The 18,853-nt window shown below is 40.1% G+C and overlaps 1 protein-coding gene across 2 annotated transcripts in view; it reads right to left on the reverse strand.

Moving 5' to 3' along the window:
• Positions 1 to 14,139: 14,139 nt before the first annotated feature.
• Positions 14,140 to 18,853, reverse strand: part of SDHD (succinate dehydrogenase complex, subunit D, integral membrane protein) — a 7,885-nt gene continuing 3,171 nt past the window's right edge. Inside the window, exons 3-4 of one of the 2 annotated variants that reach the window (XM_004689263.2) lie at positions 17,595 to 17,739; positions 14,140 to 14,960 (exon numbers count right to left, since the gene is read on the reverse strand). In XM_004689263.2, the coding sequence (XP_004689320.1) occupies positions 14,795 to 14,960; positions 17,595 to 17,739 (311 nt within the window). In that variant the 3' untranslated portion in view covers positions 14,140 to 14,794. The remainder of the gene's footprint in view (positions 14,961 to 17,594; positions 17,740 to 18,853) is intronic. The other variant, XM_004689265.2, reaches the window with a different exon arrangement.

Below are 18,853 nucleotides of genomic sequence, written 5' to 3' on the forward strand. Positions count from 1 at the left end.
TCCCTGAGAGAAGAAAAATGAAGTTCCAAATAAAGAGACTGACACTTTAGTGGACACAGGCCAACAACCACTGTGTAGTGACAGGCCAGGGAGGAAGCAGCCAAGATCCCTGCCCTCAAGAAATGTAGTCACTGGGTTAGTCACGTAGCTGGTATTATTAAGCACCAGCTATGTGCCAAGCACTGTACTAGGCTCTTGGTATATAAACATGAACCAGCCACATTACCTGATCTTAAGAAATGACTGTCTATGATTGGGTCTATGCCACACAAAAATTAATTCAGTAAATTTAACTTTTAAAATGAGTTGTTTTTTTTTAAGTTTAGTTATTTATGCATACAAGAACTAGAGTGTAGGCCAAGGTGCGGTGCGTGAGACGATTCACCAGAGACAGAGTGGGGAGCAGAAGAGGCAGATCTACTGAAAATCACTGTTGAGAGGAGCAGCAGGGAGACAGAAGAGGCCTGCCGGGCCCTGTGGGTCAGCCCCCTGGCCAGGGATTGAACTAGTGCTTCAATGGCTGCAGAGAGCTTCATAGTGCTGTGACTTAATCCCTTGTGCCACCAGGGAGACCTGAGTTTGTTTCTTTCGGTTAGTCAGGTAGGTTATTTGACATCTTACAATTGAAGAAAATAATTGCTCAATTTTTTTTCATCTTTTAGTTATTAATGCATTTGTTCATGGCTTTACGAAGTAATAATTATTTACATTGATAATAAGTGTCGGACACAGCAATGGCATATTAAACACACCAAACAAATTGTTATTAGCACTGGTTGTACCAGCAACGGATCCAAGCCAGGTAAGGTGAAATGGTGAATACATCTTACAATACTTGATTTTTTTTTTCTGGTGGTTTTTTTTTTTATTACAAAGTTTATTTTTACATCATTTTGCACATTTTTTTTTCCATCTCGATTGTAATCCCCGCGGGTTTCCCATCAACAAATCACCCCTGTGCCACCACCAAAGCCCCGGCAATTCCCCCCCCTCCCCCCCCCATTTTTGATCCCATTCCCCACTCCACCCCCACAGAATGTCTCTGGTCTATGGTTGTTCATTATTTTTGTTATTTTCTCGCCTGGTCCATTATACTCCTGCTATAAGTGAAACCATCCGATATTTTTCTTTCTCTTTCTGGCTATTCTCACTAAGCATGATCTTTTCCAGCTCCATCCAAGTTGCTGCAAAAGATATGTTTCTCTTTTTTGGTTGCTGAGTAATATTCCATTGTATATATGTACCACATCTTTCTAATCCAGTCATCTACTTTTGGGCATTTGGGCTGCTTCCATGTTTTGCCAATTGTAAATAAAGCAGCAATAAACATGGGGGTACAAGTATCTTTTTCAATCAGTGTTTTTGTGTCTTTTGGGTAGATACCTAGGAGTGGGATTGCTGGGTCATAGGGAAGCTCCATGTTTAGCAGTTTGAGAAACCTCCAAACAGTTTTCCATAGTGGTTGTACTAGTTTGCATTCCCACCAGCAATGCAGGAGAGTTCCTGTTTCACCACATACTCGCCAACATTTGTTGTTGCTAGTTTTTTGAAAATGTGCCATTCTCACTGGGGTGAGGTGGTATATCATTGTGGTTTTAATTTGCATCTCCCTTATACAATACTTGATTTTTTAATCAGACTTAAGGTAAGAGACTTGTTTTGGTAAAGAAAAAGAGGAAATAATTAGTACACACTGTCAACTTCTCAAAAGTGTCATCACGTGTGTTTTGGTTTTGGGTTTTGGGCTTTTTTGTTTTGTTTTGTTTTGTTTTAACTGTAAGAAGAACTAAACAATAAGCAGAAATTTGTGTCTGGTGGAAAACTGTATTGTCTTACGGAGATTCCTCCATCACCTGGAGGTTATGTGCCATTCTATAAGTTGTATATAACTGATATCACTCCAAAACACTTGTCCTGTCCTGTGGATGAGCAGCAGACTCCCTACATTCCTTCTGAAAAAAGCTTTGCCACTATTTGCACCTGTATTCTTGATCTATAAATGTCAGTGCTTTGGATTCTCTTCTGCATCACCTGTAACCTCTTCCTGCCTCCCTCATTGACAGATGAGTAGAATATAATTCTTCATGTATGATCATCCTTGTATCTCTGTGATTTATGACTTGACCTTATTTTGAAAGCTATTTTTTTGAAGGATAAATGAGACAGGCAATTTCAGAACATGGAAGAAACTGAGAAGAGGAAGACATGAAGGAAAGAAATAAGGAAGTTCTCTTGTAAAGTTTGAGGGGAATAAATTAGAAGTCAGGTCTTCTGCATTATTCAACTAGGGTTGTATCTTTCTTTTCTCACATCTATTATTCTTTTGGGTTATGATACTAGCATATATTTGAGAAATAGAATTAAAAAACAAAACCTTCTCCCAATCCATAAAACCTCTCCACAAAGGGAGAAAGAAAACAATATTAAATGATTAAGCCAAAAAGTGATGCACCCCAGTATCCCACTAGAGATTGCAAAGACAGAAATTGCACCCCTTACATCGTTGAGCAGATACAACCTGTTCTCAAGAGAAGCAATAACTGGTCCTCAAATAATGAGATATGATAGCACTATTTTACAATTCGCTCATCCTTAATTGGGGTGATCATTTGCTACTTTTAATAAAAAAGAAAATAAGCTTCTATCTTTATGACAGGGATACTTTTGGATCAGGGAGTTGGTGTTCACTGAGTTTGTTCTTTCTCACCCACAGTAAAAGGAGATAGGGGTGTGGTCTTCCTTGGCTATTTGTGTTCAAAGGTTTGGCCCCAGGTCCTGGAGACTTTGTGGTTACACAGTTGCCACAAAACACTTTTGCTTTTTTAGTGCTTTCACTTACAGTACATGAGAAGGTAGGATGCCCTGTTCTACTATGATGAGGTCAGTGGTCTCAGTGTGCTGGATGAGTGGGAACACTGCCCAGCAGCTAAGGGCTTCCCTCTTGGGTTCTGCCTAGGGCTGCTGGTTCAGGGGGCTCTGACTCCTTGGAGACCACACAGACGGTGTGGTCTATGCTCATGTTGTGGCCAAATTCCTCGCCATATGAGGAAATGAGTTTGCCAAAGTGGGCATTGAGGGCAATGCCAGCCCCAGTAATGAAGCTGGAGGAATGGGTGTTATTGTTAGGATTGCAGGAGACAATCTGATCTGCAGCGTAGCCCAGGATGCCTCTGAAGGGCCTCCGAGATGTGTGTCTCACCACCTTCCTAATGTGGTCATATTCAGCAGCTTTCCCCAGGCAGCAGGTCATAGCCACAGGCCTACTCTGGAGGTGGGGACAGGGTAAGCCATGCCAGTGAGCATCCTATTCAGCCCTGGGGAGGTGAGGGAAAACTTGCCTACAGCTTTGTTGGGACCAGTAGAGGTGGGGATGATATTCTGGGCAGCCCTTTGGCCACCTGTCTACAGCTTCCCATAGGGCGGTTCATAGCCTTCTGGAAGCAGTCACAGCAGGCAGGGACTATGGTGATGAGTCTTGTCACAATGCGAAAGCCATCACAGATGACCACGGCCGGGGCATCCAAGCAGTTGGTGGTGCAAGAGGCATTGCTGACAACATTGAAAGAGTTCTCATACTTCTCATGGTTCACGCCCATTTCACACTGTTCTCCCCTTTAAACTGCCAGATGCTTCTGCAGTGCTGGCTGTGTCCCTGAGACACCATGGTGAAGGTCAGAATAGATTGGCCATGCTGGGCACCTGGTCACTAGGCTGCTTTTAGCTCTGACAAAGTGGTATTATTGCCGTCAGCGACCCCTTTATTGATCTCCACTATATGGTCTATGTGTTCCAGTATGATTCCTCTCGTGGCAAGTTCAGTGGCACACAGGGGCATCAGCAGAAGGTGCAGAGATGACCCTTTTGGCCCCACACTGCAATTGAGTCCCAGTCTTCTCCATCAATGGACACCACGATATATTCAACACCAGCATCAGCCCATTGCTCTGGGAAGATGAGAGGCACTTTTCATTGATGATGACCTTCCATTCTCAGCCTTGACTGTGCTACTGAACTTGCCATGAGAGGAATCATACTGGAACACGTAGGCCATGTAGTGGAGGTCAATGAAGGGGTCGCTGATGGAAATAATACCACTTTGTCAGAGCTAAAAGCAGCCTGGTGACCAGGTGCCCAGCATGGCCAATCCATTCTGACCTTCACCATGGTGTCCCAGGGATACAGCCAGCACTGCAGAAGCATCTGGCAGTTTAAAGGGGAAGGACTGAGAGCTCGTTTGCTTTTTTCCCTAAGTGAAAAGGATCTGCCTAGATTGCAAGAAGGTAGAGAAAGAATGAGCAGGTTTTTTAAAGGACACGGTCTAAGAGAAAGGGAGCAGCCTCTCTTCCCTTACTTTTAAAAGGGACACGAGGCCTCATTTTAAAGGTTTATTTGATCTTATGTGGTAAATCATCACTAGGGTAACTACTGAATCCTTTAAAAGTGTAAGCAATGCCCTTCCCACCCCTTGGAAAGATCAGTCCCCCAAGTACAAGTCTAGTCCAGTCTCCTTGAGGCAACCGCACCCCTGAAATGTGTGGGGACCCCATGTAAGAGGCTCACACTACCAGGTAAATTGTTCCTGGAAAGGTCACTCTGGGAGCTGTTGGCCCAGAGGCTGAGGGGAGACTAGGGGACTTCCCACCTACTGCCATGGTATAGACTGAACACAAGCTCATGCCTCCCTGGGAAATCTGGTGATGGGTTCACAAGATGAGATCCCTCTCCAGAGGTGTCTGCCCCAAGAGACTCAGGTAGAGCGAGATCCCAGCACTGGCATCCTCAGACCAGAGCTATGCCCTCCTCTTCCACACTTCACCAGCACACAGTCTGACTCAACACACCCATCTCCAGTTTGGTCACACGAAGCAGGGCCTACCTGAACCGAGCCATGCAGCTTCCCTCCGCCCAGGCTCCTGCACCTGGAATGTTGAGCCAAGAGACTGGACCTTGGAGCCGATCCTCTCAAGAGGTTCCAGCATCCTCCTTAAACCAGCAGTGGCTTTAAGGAAATTGGAGAAGGGGAGAAGGATGCAGGATATACTTGTTCCCTTAGACAAGGAAGTAAAATAACAATTCCATCATCAGAACAGAGCCATCTTGTGATTTCTTTGGGTAATTTTGGTGCTATTTTGCCACCACTTAAAAGTCAAGAGGTATCCTAATCTTTGAGGTCTACCAAGCACTCAGGTACACTTCAAACTTGAGAAATCTGTGTTCTCAAGGCAAAAACTCAACTTTGAAATTAAAGTTTGCTTCACCTTCGCAATGAGGAAACTTTTAGTGGAGGATCAGTTTATTAAATAGTCCTGCAACATGCAAAGCCATCACACTGTCTCACCCCATACCCACACCTATCAAAAGCAAAGGAGTGCTTCATTCTGAAATACCACCAAATTAGAATTAAAACAGCTTTAGACTTTTCTTAATCATCCTTTCTTTTAATTGAGTATTACAATATGTTTAATAATTCACTTAAAGAGCCCTTCCTGGTGGCACAACAGGTTAAAATACAGCACTATGATGCTCTCCACAGCCATGATTCTCTCCACAGCCACTGCAGCATGAGTTCAATCCCCAGCCAGGGAGCTGACCCACATAGTGCAGCAGACCTCCTCTCACCCACCCGCTGTTCCCTCAGCAGTATCCTTCACTGATCTGCCTGTTCTGTTCCCGACACTGTTTCTGGTGAATCCTCTCACCCCCACCCCCACCTCTGGCCTGCCCTAACTAAATAAATCTTAAAAATAATAATAATTCACTTTTTCAATGCACAAAAGGGAAGCTTAGTGTAATGATGGGTTAAGCACTTGGTCGTTCTAGTAGCTACAACTGTCACTTCAGTGTTGCCAGAATTCTGTTTTAACTGTTTCAGTTCATCCTTGCAGCTGGTGTGTTGAGCAAGAGATGTGGGTATTTCCACCAATTTCAAGAGAAGTGATCTGGAGAGAAAGTTATATTCAGATTAGGCAGCTCCATGACCCGTGTCATGGTTCATGAGTTACAGAGATACTGCTGACTCACTTCTCTATTTAAGATGTTTATTGCCCAGGAAATAACATTTATACCACCAGACTCCATTTCCACTTTGAAGGATGCCAAAGTTACAAAGCCGTGTGGGAAAAGAGAAAGTTTTATCTTTTCCTGATATCCTACTTATACAGCTTTATTGACCAATGCTGAGAAGGGTAAGTTTGCCAAACAGACTGGGTTCCCATTTTTCTAAGCCTTGACGGACTTCAAGTTCAAGGCTCATATCCCACAGCTCTTCCAGCAATATCCAACCTCTTGTTCAGGACATGCTTTTAAGAGACAAATTTAAAGGCAAAATATAGTCTATTTAGATTTTACACACAAACATATATGCCCACAGTCATAAAACTGTCCAGCAGACAAAATTCCAGTTTTAAAAAAAAGATTTAGAAGCCAAATCATTATCAGAAGTTTGCCTCTGAGTATAGTGTCCTGTCTACCATCTCAGGTGCCTCTCCAGGGAATGTGTGTGCTCCTGGACACCAGAAGCTGTCTTTTCACTGTATCCCTGGGGTATCTAGCACTAGGCCTGGTACATTGTGAACCCGAAGGTTTTTCAATATATGAGTGAGTGAATAACACTGATGGATGTGAAACCTCTACAAATTGTAAGGCACTCTATAAGGAATGGTGTCACTAAACTAAACCAGACGAGGTACATTAAATAAACCAGTACAAAAGCAAAAACATCAGGGGGAAAGTGAAGATGCGCAATCTATAAAAGCAAGATTAATACCATAATGTCAATGTGATTTTAGATAGCATTCTAAGAGTTATAGAGAAAATGAGATCTTAAAAACAGTTCAGACTATCAAAACGTAAGAAAGAGTTGATGTGAAAAGAGAAAAGAGGAATTTAAAACTGAAACTTCATGTCCGCACTATGAACCCACCAACTCAGAATCTCTAGTTCTATGCCAAATAGGACACTAAGCAATGCTTCCATGGGAGAATATTTTAAAATTTCTATTTGTATTTATCTTAAAGGGTGGTAACAAGGGAAAACAAACAAACAAAGTGACAGTATTTAAGTAAAAAATTTTCAGAAAATATTGTGAGGGTTACCTTAAAGAAGACAGTCATGTTGATTGCATTTAGTTGACTATGTTTGGATTAGAAATTTACACACAGGCCTCCCTAGTGGCCTAGGAAGTTAAGCTGCACCATCACCACTATGGCCTGAATTGGATCCCCGGCCAGGGAGCTGAACCACACCACGTAGCAGATCTCTCCTGTCTCACCTGCTACTCCCCTCAGCAGTGTGCTTCAGTAGATCTGCCTGTTTTGCTCCCTATTGTCTCTGGTGAATCCTCTCAACCTCCCCCCCAGCCTACACCCCAGCTTTTGTATGTATAAATAATGTATAAATAAATAGTTTTTTAAAAATGTGAGAAAGAAAAAGAAATTCTAGAGATTCAGATGCTTACATATATCTGAATTTTTTTTTTTTTTTTTTTTTTGCAGAAGCCAGGAAAAAATTATAGGAAATTAGGGAATTGAAGAAGACTTGAGCATAGAGGAGTTGGGGAGATAGAAATAAGCGAAATTTTGATAATTGTTGAAGTTCAATGAGTACTTGCAACCTCATTTTAAAATTTTTATAGCAAGGGCCCTCCCTGGTGGCGCAGCGGGTTAAAGCGCAGCACTGAGAATCTAAAGCCGCCTCCGCATGAATTCGATTCCCGCCTGCCCCGGAGGTGACCACATGGCGTGGCAGACCTCTCCTGACCCGCCCGCTGCTCCCCTCAGCAGTGTACTTCGTCGATCTGCCTGTTCTGCTCCCCACTCTGTCTCTGGTGAAGCCTCTCACCGCCCCTGAGCCTCTGGCCTGTACCCCAGTTCTGTATAATGCACAAATAAATAAATCTTTAAAAAAAAAATTTTTATAGCAAAACTTTTAAGAAGATTTATGAGATAATAAATTCTGTTAAATTTGAAAACATTATACACTGCCACAAAAATAAATTCATTTCGATACATGGGTGTTGTGAGTTAGAAAACATTTTTTAATCCCATTTAGAAAGAGCATTTTGGGAACAACTTAAATTAGGAATAAAAGTTATTCAGAGAAAAATAGTAAAATGCAGTAAGACAAATAAAGGAGCCCTAAAACAGATCAAGAAATATTCATGGATAAGACTAAATGAATGCTGTGACGATGTCAATGCTTTTCAATACTTAATACAGAACGTGACCCATGGCTTCTCCTCACTCCTTTCTGCCTTGTGACCAGCCCAGAGCATCCCCCTGTGGCCTTGCATAGCATAGCAGGTCTCTTTCCCAGGGGAACTTTTTCAAAGCACTGACCTCTCTGTTTTCACTCACTCATCTTTATAAGGAAGAGCCAGGCACAAATTATCTTACTTTTCTGCATTCTTCAGCCAAGATGTCTAGGTATTTTTTTAATGTCTAGATTTTTTTTTTTTTTTTCAGAAGTAGTTGCTACTGCCCAAAGTATTTATTTACACTGTCACGTGCTGGTGAGCATCTGCAGGTTAAGCATCGGCTGCAGAGCGCATCAGTTCTGTTCATTACACTTTTTCCACACAGGTGTGCACTGCTGATGACAAAGGTTGCAGACGTCACAGCTTGCTCATTCATTCAATGTTTCTTTGAGAACTTAGCAAGTGCCAGACAGTGGTTTGCATTTGAGAGTGGGACTATAAAAGTATCTGAGACCTAAGGACCCAACTTCTCAAGTGTCACAATCCAGGTAAGTAAAACATGAACAAAAAATTTCTAAATGATGATGTCAATTTAACTTAGAGGCAGTTCTTTTGCTTCTCCATCCTTCTGAAGGTTCTCCCAGAGGGCTGTTTCATAGACATTATGCTGATACTAATGTCCACCTAGTAAAATATATTAATGTTTAGTGTCCCAAAGAAGGAAAAAAACCTATTTAAGTCAATAGTGTATCTTTTCTGGGAATGAATAAAAGAACATGATGAAAAAAATTCAGTCAAATATTAAGATGTGGTGAGACTGTTCTGCTTTATTACTGTTAAAGAGGAATTATGATTCTGTTGCTTCAGTTAGTCTCTAAACACAGTTATTTTTTTAATTGGGAAGCAGAACAGGCAGGATTACTGAAATACACTGCTGCGGGAGCCAGTGGGTGAGATAGGAGAGGACAGCACCGCCATATGAGGGTCAGCTCCCTGGCCAGGCTAAAGCAGTGATCTCTCAGTGCTAAGACTTAACCTAGACCACAAAGGGGGTCTACATTCCATATAACCACTTGATGTTGACTCAGCTTAAAAAGAATCAAGGTGTACTCATTCAAAACACACTGTAACTTTTAAATATCCTATTTTGGAGTTTTTTTTAAAGATTTATTTTTTATTTATTCGTACAGAACTGGGGTACAGGCCAGAGATGCGGAGGGTGAGAGTGAGAGGATTCACCAGAGACAGAGTGGGGAGCAGAACAGGCAGATCGACGAAGTACACTGCTGAGGGGAGCAGCAGGGGGGTCAGGAGAGGTCTGCCACGCCATGTGGTCATCTCCGGGGCAGGTGGGGATCGAACTCATGCAGAAGTGGCTTCAGCTTCTCTGTGCAGTGCTTTAACCCGCTGCGCCACCAGGGAGGGCCTTTTGGGGTATTTTTATAACTAATACTTCAGAAAGCTGAACTGATAATTCTATTGAGAGCATGCCATCTTGCTAAAGAATTAAAAGTTAATAACCATACTTTCTATGGATCAGCATTGAAGATTGTGATTACAGCATATTGTATGAAAAGTTTTTCTAACCTCACACAATTCAATCAAAAATTGAAACCACCTTATTGACAACACTCAAAGAACATTTGTCATGATGAATAAATCCCATTCAAGTTTATACGTCAGTATCTCCTACCATATAAGGAGTCCCTCCCAGCTTTCCCCACATATTACAAAGACAGCAGTTCAATCTAATTTCTGTTTAAGAGAATTAATATACAACATTCTATCCTCACTGGCAGTGTCGTAAAATGGATGAAAAGTAAGATACTAGGCTTTGTGAAATTGTTTCAAACTACTTGTCTCTCCCAAATTATCTCCATGTTGATAATAATTATGCTGAAAATAATGATAATAACCCAAATTACAGGACCAAGTCGGCTTAAAGTTTACAAAGTCAAAAAAATGCCCAATAAGTGGTAAAACCAGGGTCATTTTAATGATCATAATCCATTTACAAATAGACTTTACTTGACTACACAATAACCCTGCAAGTACTTTGAAATATTAGTTATAACTTTCTAGTTAGATGGAACTTTCCCTTGGCTCTAAGCTTTATGCTGACTAACACTACTGCGACTTACATTTTATGTCTCATACTCATATGAAATGGTTACAAGAGGGTCACATAAAGCCAGGTTGCATTCACCCTCTAATAGATTCCATTCTTGGTATGTGGTAATCACATTTTCCAAAACTGAATCATGTATATATAATCTTACCCCCAACACACATGCTCTATTCCTAAAAGGCATGTATCATCACTATATTATGCCTTCACCATTACCAGCATGACCTACCACTAGGATAAATTCAGAAATAACCAAAAAAGTTCAGCCTCACAACCACCCTGAAGAGTTCGAGGACTTCTAACCTCGAGTATAATTCTAAGGTCTGGGCCCACAGCCATGGATATATGCTTCTCAGAGTAGCATGAAAGTATTCTGCACCCTCTAGCCTGGATATTCCGGACAGAACTGAGAATAGACATGCCATGCACCAGAGACACTTTCCATAGCAGACATCCATCTACCAAGACTTTATGGGTTGAGATGTGTGGTATAGATCACTTTCTCCAAAGGCCATCTGATCCCTGGTCAGACAACTGCCTTATATTCTGTGTCTTAAAATGTCAGAGGGGATCCAAATCCATGGTTCATGTCATTTGTGCTGACCTTTGTTCAAGGTTATTTTTGATTTGGGGTATACTGTAATTTTTTTATGTTCATGTTCATTGGAACTTTGTGGGTATTTTGAGACTGTGTTAAGGAAATCTTCCTCCAATATGGACTTGTGTTCCATCTATCTGGCCTCTGGGGCACTACCAACCTAGTTAATTGTTAAATACACAGCAGGTATTCTTTGTATACATGCAGAGTATGAAGTCAGGTCAGAAACTAGCATAAGGACTGAAATTTGGTCACATTTTGCGGAGACTTTCTTCCCTGCAACCAGAAGAAAGGCAAGTCCCTCTGCTGTCTTTTAGAAGTAAAATGTTTTTTTCCTAACTCACCCTCTTTGAGGGTAAAATGCTAATTTAGGGAGACTCCCAATTCAAATTGGTTTGAGCCTAAAGCTTTGCTCCTGGCCCATGTCACCTCTTAAAACTAGAACCCTAGGCACGCAGAGTTGTGGGATTAGCAGATGCTTCCCAAGGCAGCATTTTTAACCTCCCTAAAGGCAGACTCAATTTGTTCTGGCTCAATTGGTTCCTTTTTCAAGTTGTCATGTTTCGAAAGGTGTTACTGTTGAACAATCTTAGAAGCACTACAGCAAAATAATTCTTAATATTTAGACTGTTACATTGCTAAAAGTAGAAGTCTACAAATTCTCTCTACCAGGGCATCTCATAAATCCAAAGCTTTAGTAGTGACCTATTCCTCCACTACTGTCACCTAATAGTCCTTCAAAAATTAATGACACCACTTCCCACCCAATTAATAATTAAAAAAAATTAAAAAGAGCAGAAACTATGTCCTCTCAAGCTTTCACACCCTCACATAACTCTTCTGGAGTCTAACTTCCAAACACCTCTTGAATGTGTTGTTTCCTTCATTCCAACTACTACTGCCTTCAGAATTCATTTCTTTTTTGAATCACTATAATAATCTCCCTGTTCCAGGCTTAAATCCCTCAAATCTGTATGTCACATAGCTCCCAGCATCTCCCAGCATAATTTATTTTTTTTTCAATTTGACTATACTTTTTGTTTATTACAAAAGTTTATTTTTACATCATTTTGTACATTTTTTTTCCATTTCAATTGTAATCCCTGCGGGTTTCCCATCACCAAGTCACCCATGTGCCATCACCATAATCCCGTGCACTTCCCCCACCCCCCCACCCCGCTTTTGATCCCATTCCCCACTCCATCCCCACAGAATGTCTCTGGTCTATGGTTGTTCATTATTTTTGTTATTTTCTCGCCTGGTCCATTATACTCCTGCTATGAGTGAAACCATCCAGTATTTTTCTTTCTCTTTCTGACTTATCTCACTAAGCATGATCTTTTCCAGCTCCATCCAAGTTGCTGCAAAAGACGTTTCTCTTTTTTGGTTGCTGAGTAATATTCCATTGTATATATGTACCACATCTTTTTATCCAGTCATCTACTTTTGGGCATCTGGGCTGCTTCCATGTTTTTCCAATTGTAAATAAAGCAGCAATAAACATGGGGGTACAGGTATCTTTTTCAATCAGTATTTTTGTATCTTTTGGGTAGATACCTAGGAGTGGGATTCCAGCATAATTTATTTAAAGGAAACATTAACCACGTCGTTTGCATAACAATCTACAATGACACCTCCCTGCTATCCAGACAGGTTTACTCACTTACCCAGACATAAAGTCCTCTACCATCAGCCCTGCAGTCACACTCTGCTCCCGTCATCCTCACACTTCACCCTAGCTTCCTTGGCCACCTATCAGTTTCTTATCTTTCAGAACCCAGGTCCACTCTTCCCTTTCAGGGAACAATGCAAATTCTCACACCCTTAGTTACATCACTGCAGACTTAACCACTGCATTTATCACACTGTACTACAATCACTTATCTGTTGCCCTAATTACACTATGAATTACTTTTAAGGGCAGAGAAATTATCATCTCTTTATCCACAATACTTGGCACAGTAACAATTACATAAGGCACTCAGTAACCTATGAAATCAATGTACTTGACTTCTACAATATCTTATCAAATTGACTCCTACCTTCCACTGCAATTATTAAAAGTTCATACCTTTCTTGTACCTCTATCCTTATATCTTGCCTCTAGCTGATCAATCTTTCTAATGTCTCTGAAAGGCAATTGTGTTCACAATCTGCTTAAACTCAGCGAAGTCCTAACACCAACAGTTCTGCCTCATTTTCCTTCCTGCTCTAGTGGCTCACACAGTGAGTTTAGCTCCATCCTAATTACTAAACCAACCAGCCTCTACTCAATGATTTCTCAATTACCATCTAATGAAGATTCTTAATATAGATGTTCCAGGTCCAAATTATAATTGGAGGGTATCAGTGATAGCTGTAAGACTCCCATACAACTGGGTCACTGGCCTCCCCATTTCAAGTATATGAAAACCACATTTCATCATTCCAAGTTACAACAGTGGCGTACTGAGGCTAGGGAAGAGGGAAGGAACAACAATAAGGGGAAACACTGTCTACAGAAAATTTTAAAACAATAAAGTTGATTAAAGGTCAGCCTTTTATCATCAAGCAACAGCAATTCTAAATGTCAGTTATAAATCTCCTCCCTGCCAGGGCGGACTGGGATCACCACTCCTATTTAGGCATCACTCCCTTCTGAAACCTTTACTCCACCCCAAAACATAATTAATCCCCCCTTCCTAGAGATATAGTACATGCTGGACTCTGCTACAGGGTCATGAGCACATCAAGGAGGCCGCATCTTTAACCCCAAATACAGACATCATAAGCACACTTACCTTTCTAGACAATTCTCCTTCAATAGTTTGCCTCTGCCACCCAGTAAAGTTCCTGGTGAATGAAATGCTCCAAGTCCTGGTTACTCTACCTTGCTGGGAGAAACCATCACGTCTTACTCTCACTTCTGAGACCAGACCGTGTATATACATAAAGATTACTGTTTGAATTTCAGTGGCTTGCATTTAGAGAACATAATCTAGGACAGAGTTCTAACTCCTACTTAATCTTAACATTCTCCTCACACCAAAGTACTCATACACAGTGTATTTCTGACTGTCACACGTAAGTCTTCTCGTATTACAGTATGTTATGAATGATTTAACTATGAAGTCCCAGAAGGAAACCTAAATACTGAGTGTCATGTGTGCAATATTCATTTCTGTTTAATAAAACTAGAGATAGTTAACACATAAAAGAGTAGAATACCTTTTCATTATATAACATTTATTTTAAAAACCTTTATTTTTATAGTATACATTTTCACATTTGAGATTCCCAATGGGAAAATAACAATTTATTTCTTCTAGCTTTGTGGATGGATTATTTTAGGACAAGTAAAATAAACACATTTAAGGACTAAATTTCCATTGTAAATCTGAAATATGTTGATACATCTTTAGGGACTCTCTTTCCTACTTAAAATACTAGCATCTCCTAATTTTACAGTCTCCTAGGACATGTAACCACTGGTATCAACTAAATATAAGGAAGTTTTCAAAAATTAAATAGTGCCTAATTTTTTACAAAGTCTTTACATATGAATTAACAGTCTTTCCCTTTCTCCTTCATTCCCTGGACAAATACAGAAGCTTGATCAGGCAGCAATGGTAATAAAGCCGAATTCCCTTTAAGGATTTGGTAAATTAAAAAGCAAAAGCTCATATTAATGTTGATATAATGTTTATATTGTGAGCCATATGAGATGATGGGCAACAACACCATTTAACAAATTTGAAAAATAACAGGTGATTAGGAGAAGTTGTTTCTCTCACCAATGGACTTATCTGTTATTTCCTCCTCATTGCGAGTTGAACGGTGTGATAGAGCAGAGGCAAAGAATAGAATCAATTCTCAAGGTATTAAGTCAAAAAGGTTAAAGCCTCCACAGCATGGCAACAGCTTTGCAGATGCCGACATCATTATAGTTGAAATAACAAAGCCCAGCAAAAGTTAAAGCCGAGAGTGCCAAAATGCCCGCCTTGGCAGCTTTCTGAGTAGCGGCCCCTGGAACATAGTCTGTAACAACTTGTCCAAGACCCCTAAAAAACAGAAACAGTACAAATGAAAAATCACAAGTGAATTTCAAATGCAACCCATGATAATAACCCAGAAAAAAAATTATTAATAAAAACATCTCAGAGGAGGGGTTAAAAAAATCTCTCATTCTTCAGATTCAATTTCTCAGTTATTTATACCAGAGATAATAATTAACTGCCTACTCTATCTACAAAGTCTTGATTGTTGTTGTTTTTCCAAACTAAAGCAAATGTTCCATAAATTTTTTCACTAATTCAAAAAGAAATACTAAGTTTGGGGCATACTATCCAACAAACCAGAAGACAAGTAATTAATTGTGCATAGGTTGATAAAAGAGATGAACTAACAAAACAAACAAAAATTGATTTGAGGAAGAATGGTCAATTAAGGTTATTGTTGCTGAGAACTCAATTAAATGAGGGGCAGAAAATAAGGTAACTGGATTTAGAAAAATGAAAAGTTTTGGTGAATTTGATAATAATGACTTCAGTTAAACTGTTGTGCTAAAAGTCAATTAATGTGGGTTAAAAGAAACTGGATACTGAAAAGAATTGGGGCAAAATTTCAGACAACTTTTTCAAGAAATGTGTGTGGATGTTTCAAAAGGAACAGAGAATTAGGTAACTAGATAAGAAATTTGAGTCAACTGTAAAAAATGCATTACTTTAGAATTTTCTTATTCTGATTTTTCAATAATTTACATGGATCTCTTCCCAAGAAACACCAATTAAGAGAAGTATCACTTGTGATCTACTAATTGTGATCTACTATCTTACATGCAACTGTAATCCTTTATTTTGAAAGGTCTATCTGATAAAGGCTTAGAACCAGAAAAGAAAATGAGAGAAGCAAGACTCCCTTTAACAACAGTTAGAAAATGATTCTGACCAGTCACTTAGCCTCTCTTAGGTTTAGTTTACAAATCTGCAAAATGATTGGTTCAGATATTCCCAAACTCCTTTTAGCTCTGAAAATCCAAAAATATTCCTCTCCACCTGCCACTGTATTTATTATTTCTGCAAAAAAATATAAAATGAACTCAAGGAACAATCAAGCTTCTAGAAGGCTAATTAGAGAGCTTTACAAACTATACTGGATTAAGTAAATAAATACTGGAAATTCATTCATTCAATTGAGTACTCAGTGCTGTGTCAGGTACTGCTCTAGGCATTTGAGACATAACATGTAAACAAAAACAGTTAAAATGATATCATACTCCTTATTTTTTGAAAGATTTTATTTATCTATGCATACAGAAATGGGGTACAGGGCAGAAGTGCAGGGGTGAGAGGATTCACCAGAGACAGAATGGGGAGCAGAACAGGCTGATCAACAAAGGACACTGCTGAGGTAAGCAGTGGGTGAAGGTCTGCTGCACCAATTGGGTCACCTCCAGGGCAGGGATCAAACTCACACTGAAGCAGCCACAGGTTGGCTTAGCTTCACAGGGCAGCGCTCCAACCCGTTGCACCACCAGGGAAGGCCTCATATTCCATTTTTTTAAGAAAGAGCAAGATTATGGACTATCTAAGAGGCACAAATGGGTGATAAAACTATGATATAATGCAAGAAAGATATTACTATAGAAATCCAAATAACAGTTCCTGCAAGGGGGGGAAGAAAGAGTTAAGCAGTGATTACTGAGATGGAGCCCAGGAAGAGGCTTCTGGGAGCAGGCAGCAAAGTTTTATTTCTTGACCCAAAGGGTGTTACCCCTACAATAATTCATTACCCTCTAGATTTGGTTCATGTGATTTTCTGTACCTGTGCTTTCATTCCAGTGGACAGAAAGAAGACCAAAATAGCAAATAAATGACAAAGTATGCTAGAGAGTAGTAAGTGCTACTGAGAAAAATAAAACAAGAGTGGAATAAGAAATGTGGGGAAAGACAAAAGCAATTCTGAGTAAGTGGTTAGAAAAGGCTTCACTTAGAAGATGCCAATTAAGGTGTTGAGAAAACAAACCACGTACAGAAGTCAGGAGACAAAAAAAGAGTTCAGGCAGAAAGAAGATATGCATAAAAAAGGCCTGAGTGTCCCTGGCATATACGGAAATATCAATGAAGCCAGTGTGACTGAGGGAGGGAACAACTGGAGAAGACGGGAGAAACATGGGCCACATCACACAGCCTTGCAGGCAGGACACTGTAAGAATTCAGATTCTGTGTCTGAGTAACATTAGGAGACAGAGGGTTTTAAGGAGGCCACAGCTTACCTGAATTAACATTTTAATGTGCTCACTTGAGCTGCTGTGTTGGGAGTAACCCAAAGGATACCAATTAGGAGACCACTACTAACATCAAGGGTAGTGACCAAGTCTGAGGCTTGAACAAGTAGAAAAATGGAAATGGTTAATCCAGATGGGCAAGAGTGCAGGAAAAAGAGATTTGGAGGAAAGCAATAGCTCAGTTTTACAATGTGCTATATTTTAAACGCCTATTAGATATGGAAGTGAAGACATAAACAATTAGGTAGATACATAAATCTGGACATATAAACAGTTCATATGTGTTTCAAATATTCTGTAAATCTTGAGTATCTTGAACAACTTTTCTGTCACATACAATGAATAGACAAACTTAAGGCAAAAAGAAACTGATGAGAGAACGGAATACTGAACAGAGCACTATACTTGCCAATGACTGTGGAGAGTGAGGGTTGCAGCCAAGGAGTAGTCCATCACAGAGCAAGGACTCATGTAAGCAGCTGGAAGCAGACCCAGGAGCAAAACACTGACAACTCTCTCACTAGTCCAGTGGAGAGATGCAGCCTTGGAACCAGCTATGGAAAGGAAGAAACCAGAGTCATAAATATCTAAGAGGGAAACAAATTCTCTCACTTTCAATTTTTTCCACAAATTTTTAAATGCAAATTGAGAGAATGACTAGCTGTATCTCTCTAAAATGTAATTTCAAGCATAGAGAGGGTACAATAAAGAATGTTAACTGGTGGAGATACTATCTCCCTCTTTTAAAGTATTTAAGTACAAGGTGTCTAAACACCTACATATGTGGATTAGAATATAAATCCACATTGCTTAGAGACAAGTCAATCTTGGACTTCAGTGGAAGGAAGTCCACCACATAATATGATGACATTTGAGGAAATTATTTTAAAATACTACTTGTTTATTCTATCTGCTAATCTCTGGAAGTAACGTAGTATTAAAAATCTTCCCAAACAAAATTAAACCAGCCAACTTAGAGAGAAGTGAAGCTCTGATATCAGCTTTTAGGATTAGTCCTTTTGTCACAGGACTTATAAGTAGCTCAAAACAGATATGAAACATTTAAACAACTGAAAGTAAACTTTTCTTTTTCTTTAAAGTAAAGACCACTTTGAGATGCAAATACAATGCTAGAGTTACTTCCTGGGAAAATGCACAGGGATATATACATTAGAAAACAACTTTAAGGAGAACATAATGGACTATGGTGGAAGACAATGGCTGCTGTGGTGGTGGGAAACCTATGGTGACCAAACCTGCCTAGAGAAATCAACAAACAACTTGAGGGGCTCTCCTGGGTCCTGCACATCCCAAGTTAAAATTGCTAAATATAACTGAACTAAGCAGAGGAATGCAGAACTAAAAGCTTCACAGACAGGAAACTAAGAGGCAGAAAAACTATACTTGCCTAACCTCTCATAATCAGATACAACTATATTTAAAAGGTGACTTGAAAATCAAGAGATGTTTTTAATCTCTGTAAAATAATGAAGACTTTCCAGTCTTTAAAAATGACTTTCCAGTCTTTAAAAATGACTTTCCTGGACCCTCCCTGGTGGCGCAGCGGGTTAAAACACAGCACAAAGAAGCTTAAGCCACTTCCGCATGAGTTCGATCCCCCGCCTGCCCCGGAGGTGACCACATGGTGAGGCAGACCTCTCCTGACCC

This window comes from Condylura cristata, unplaced genomic scaffold (genome assembly GCF_000260355.1).
Source record: "Condylura cristata isolate star-nosed mole 26May11 unplaced genomic scaffold, ConCri1.0 scaffold00025, whole genome shotgun sequence".
NCBI lineage: Eukaryota > Metazoa > Chordata > Mammalia > Eulipotyphla > Talpidae > Condylura > Condylura cristata.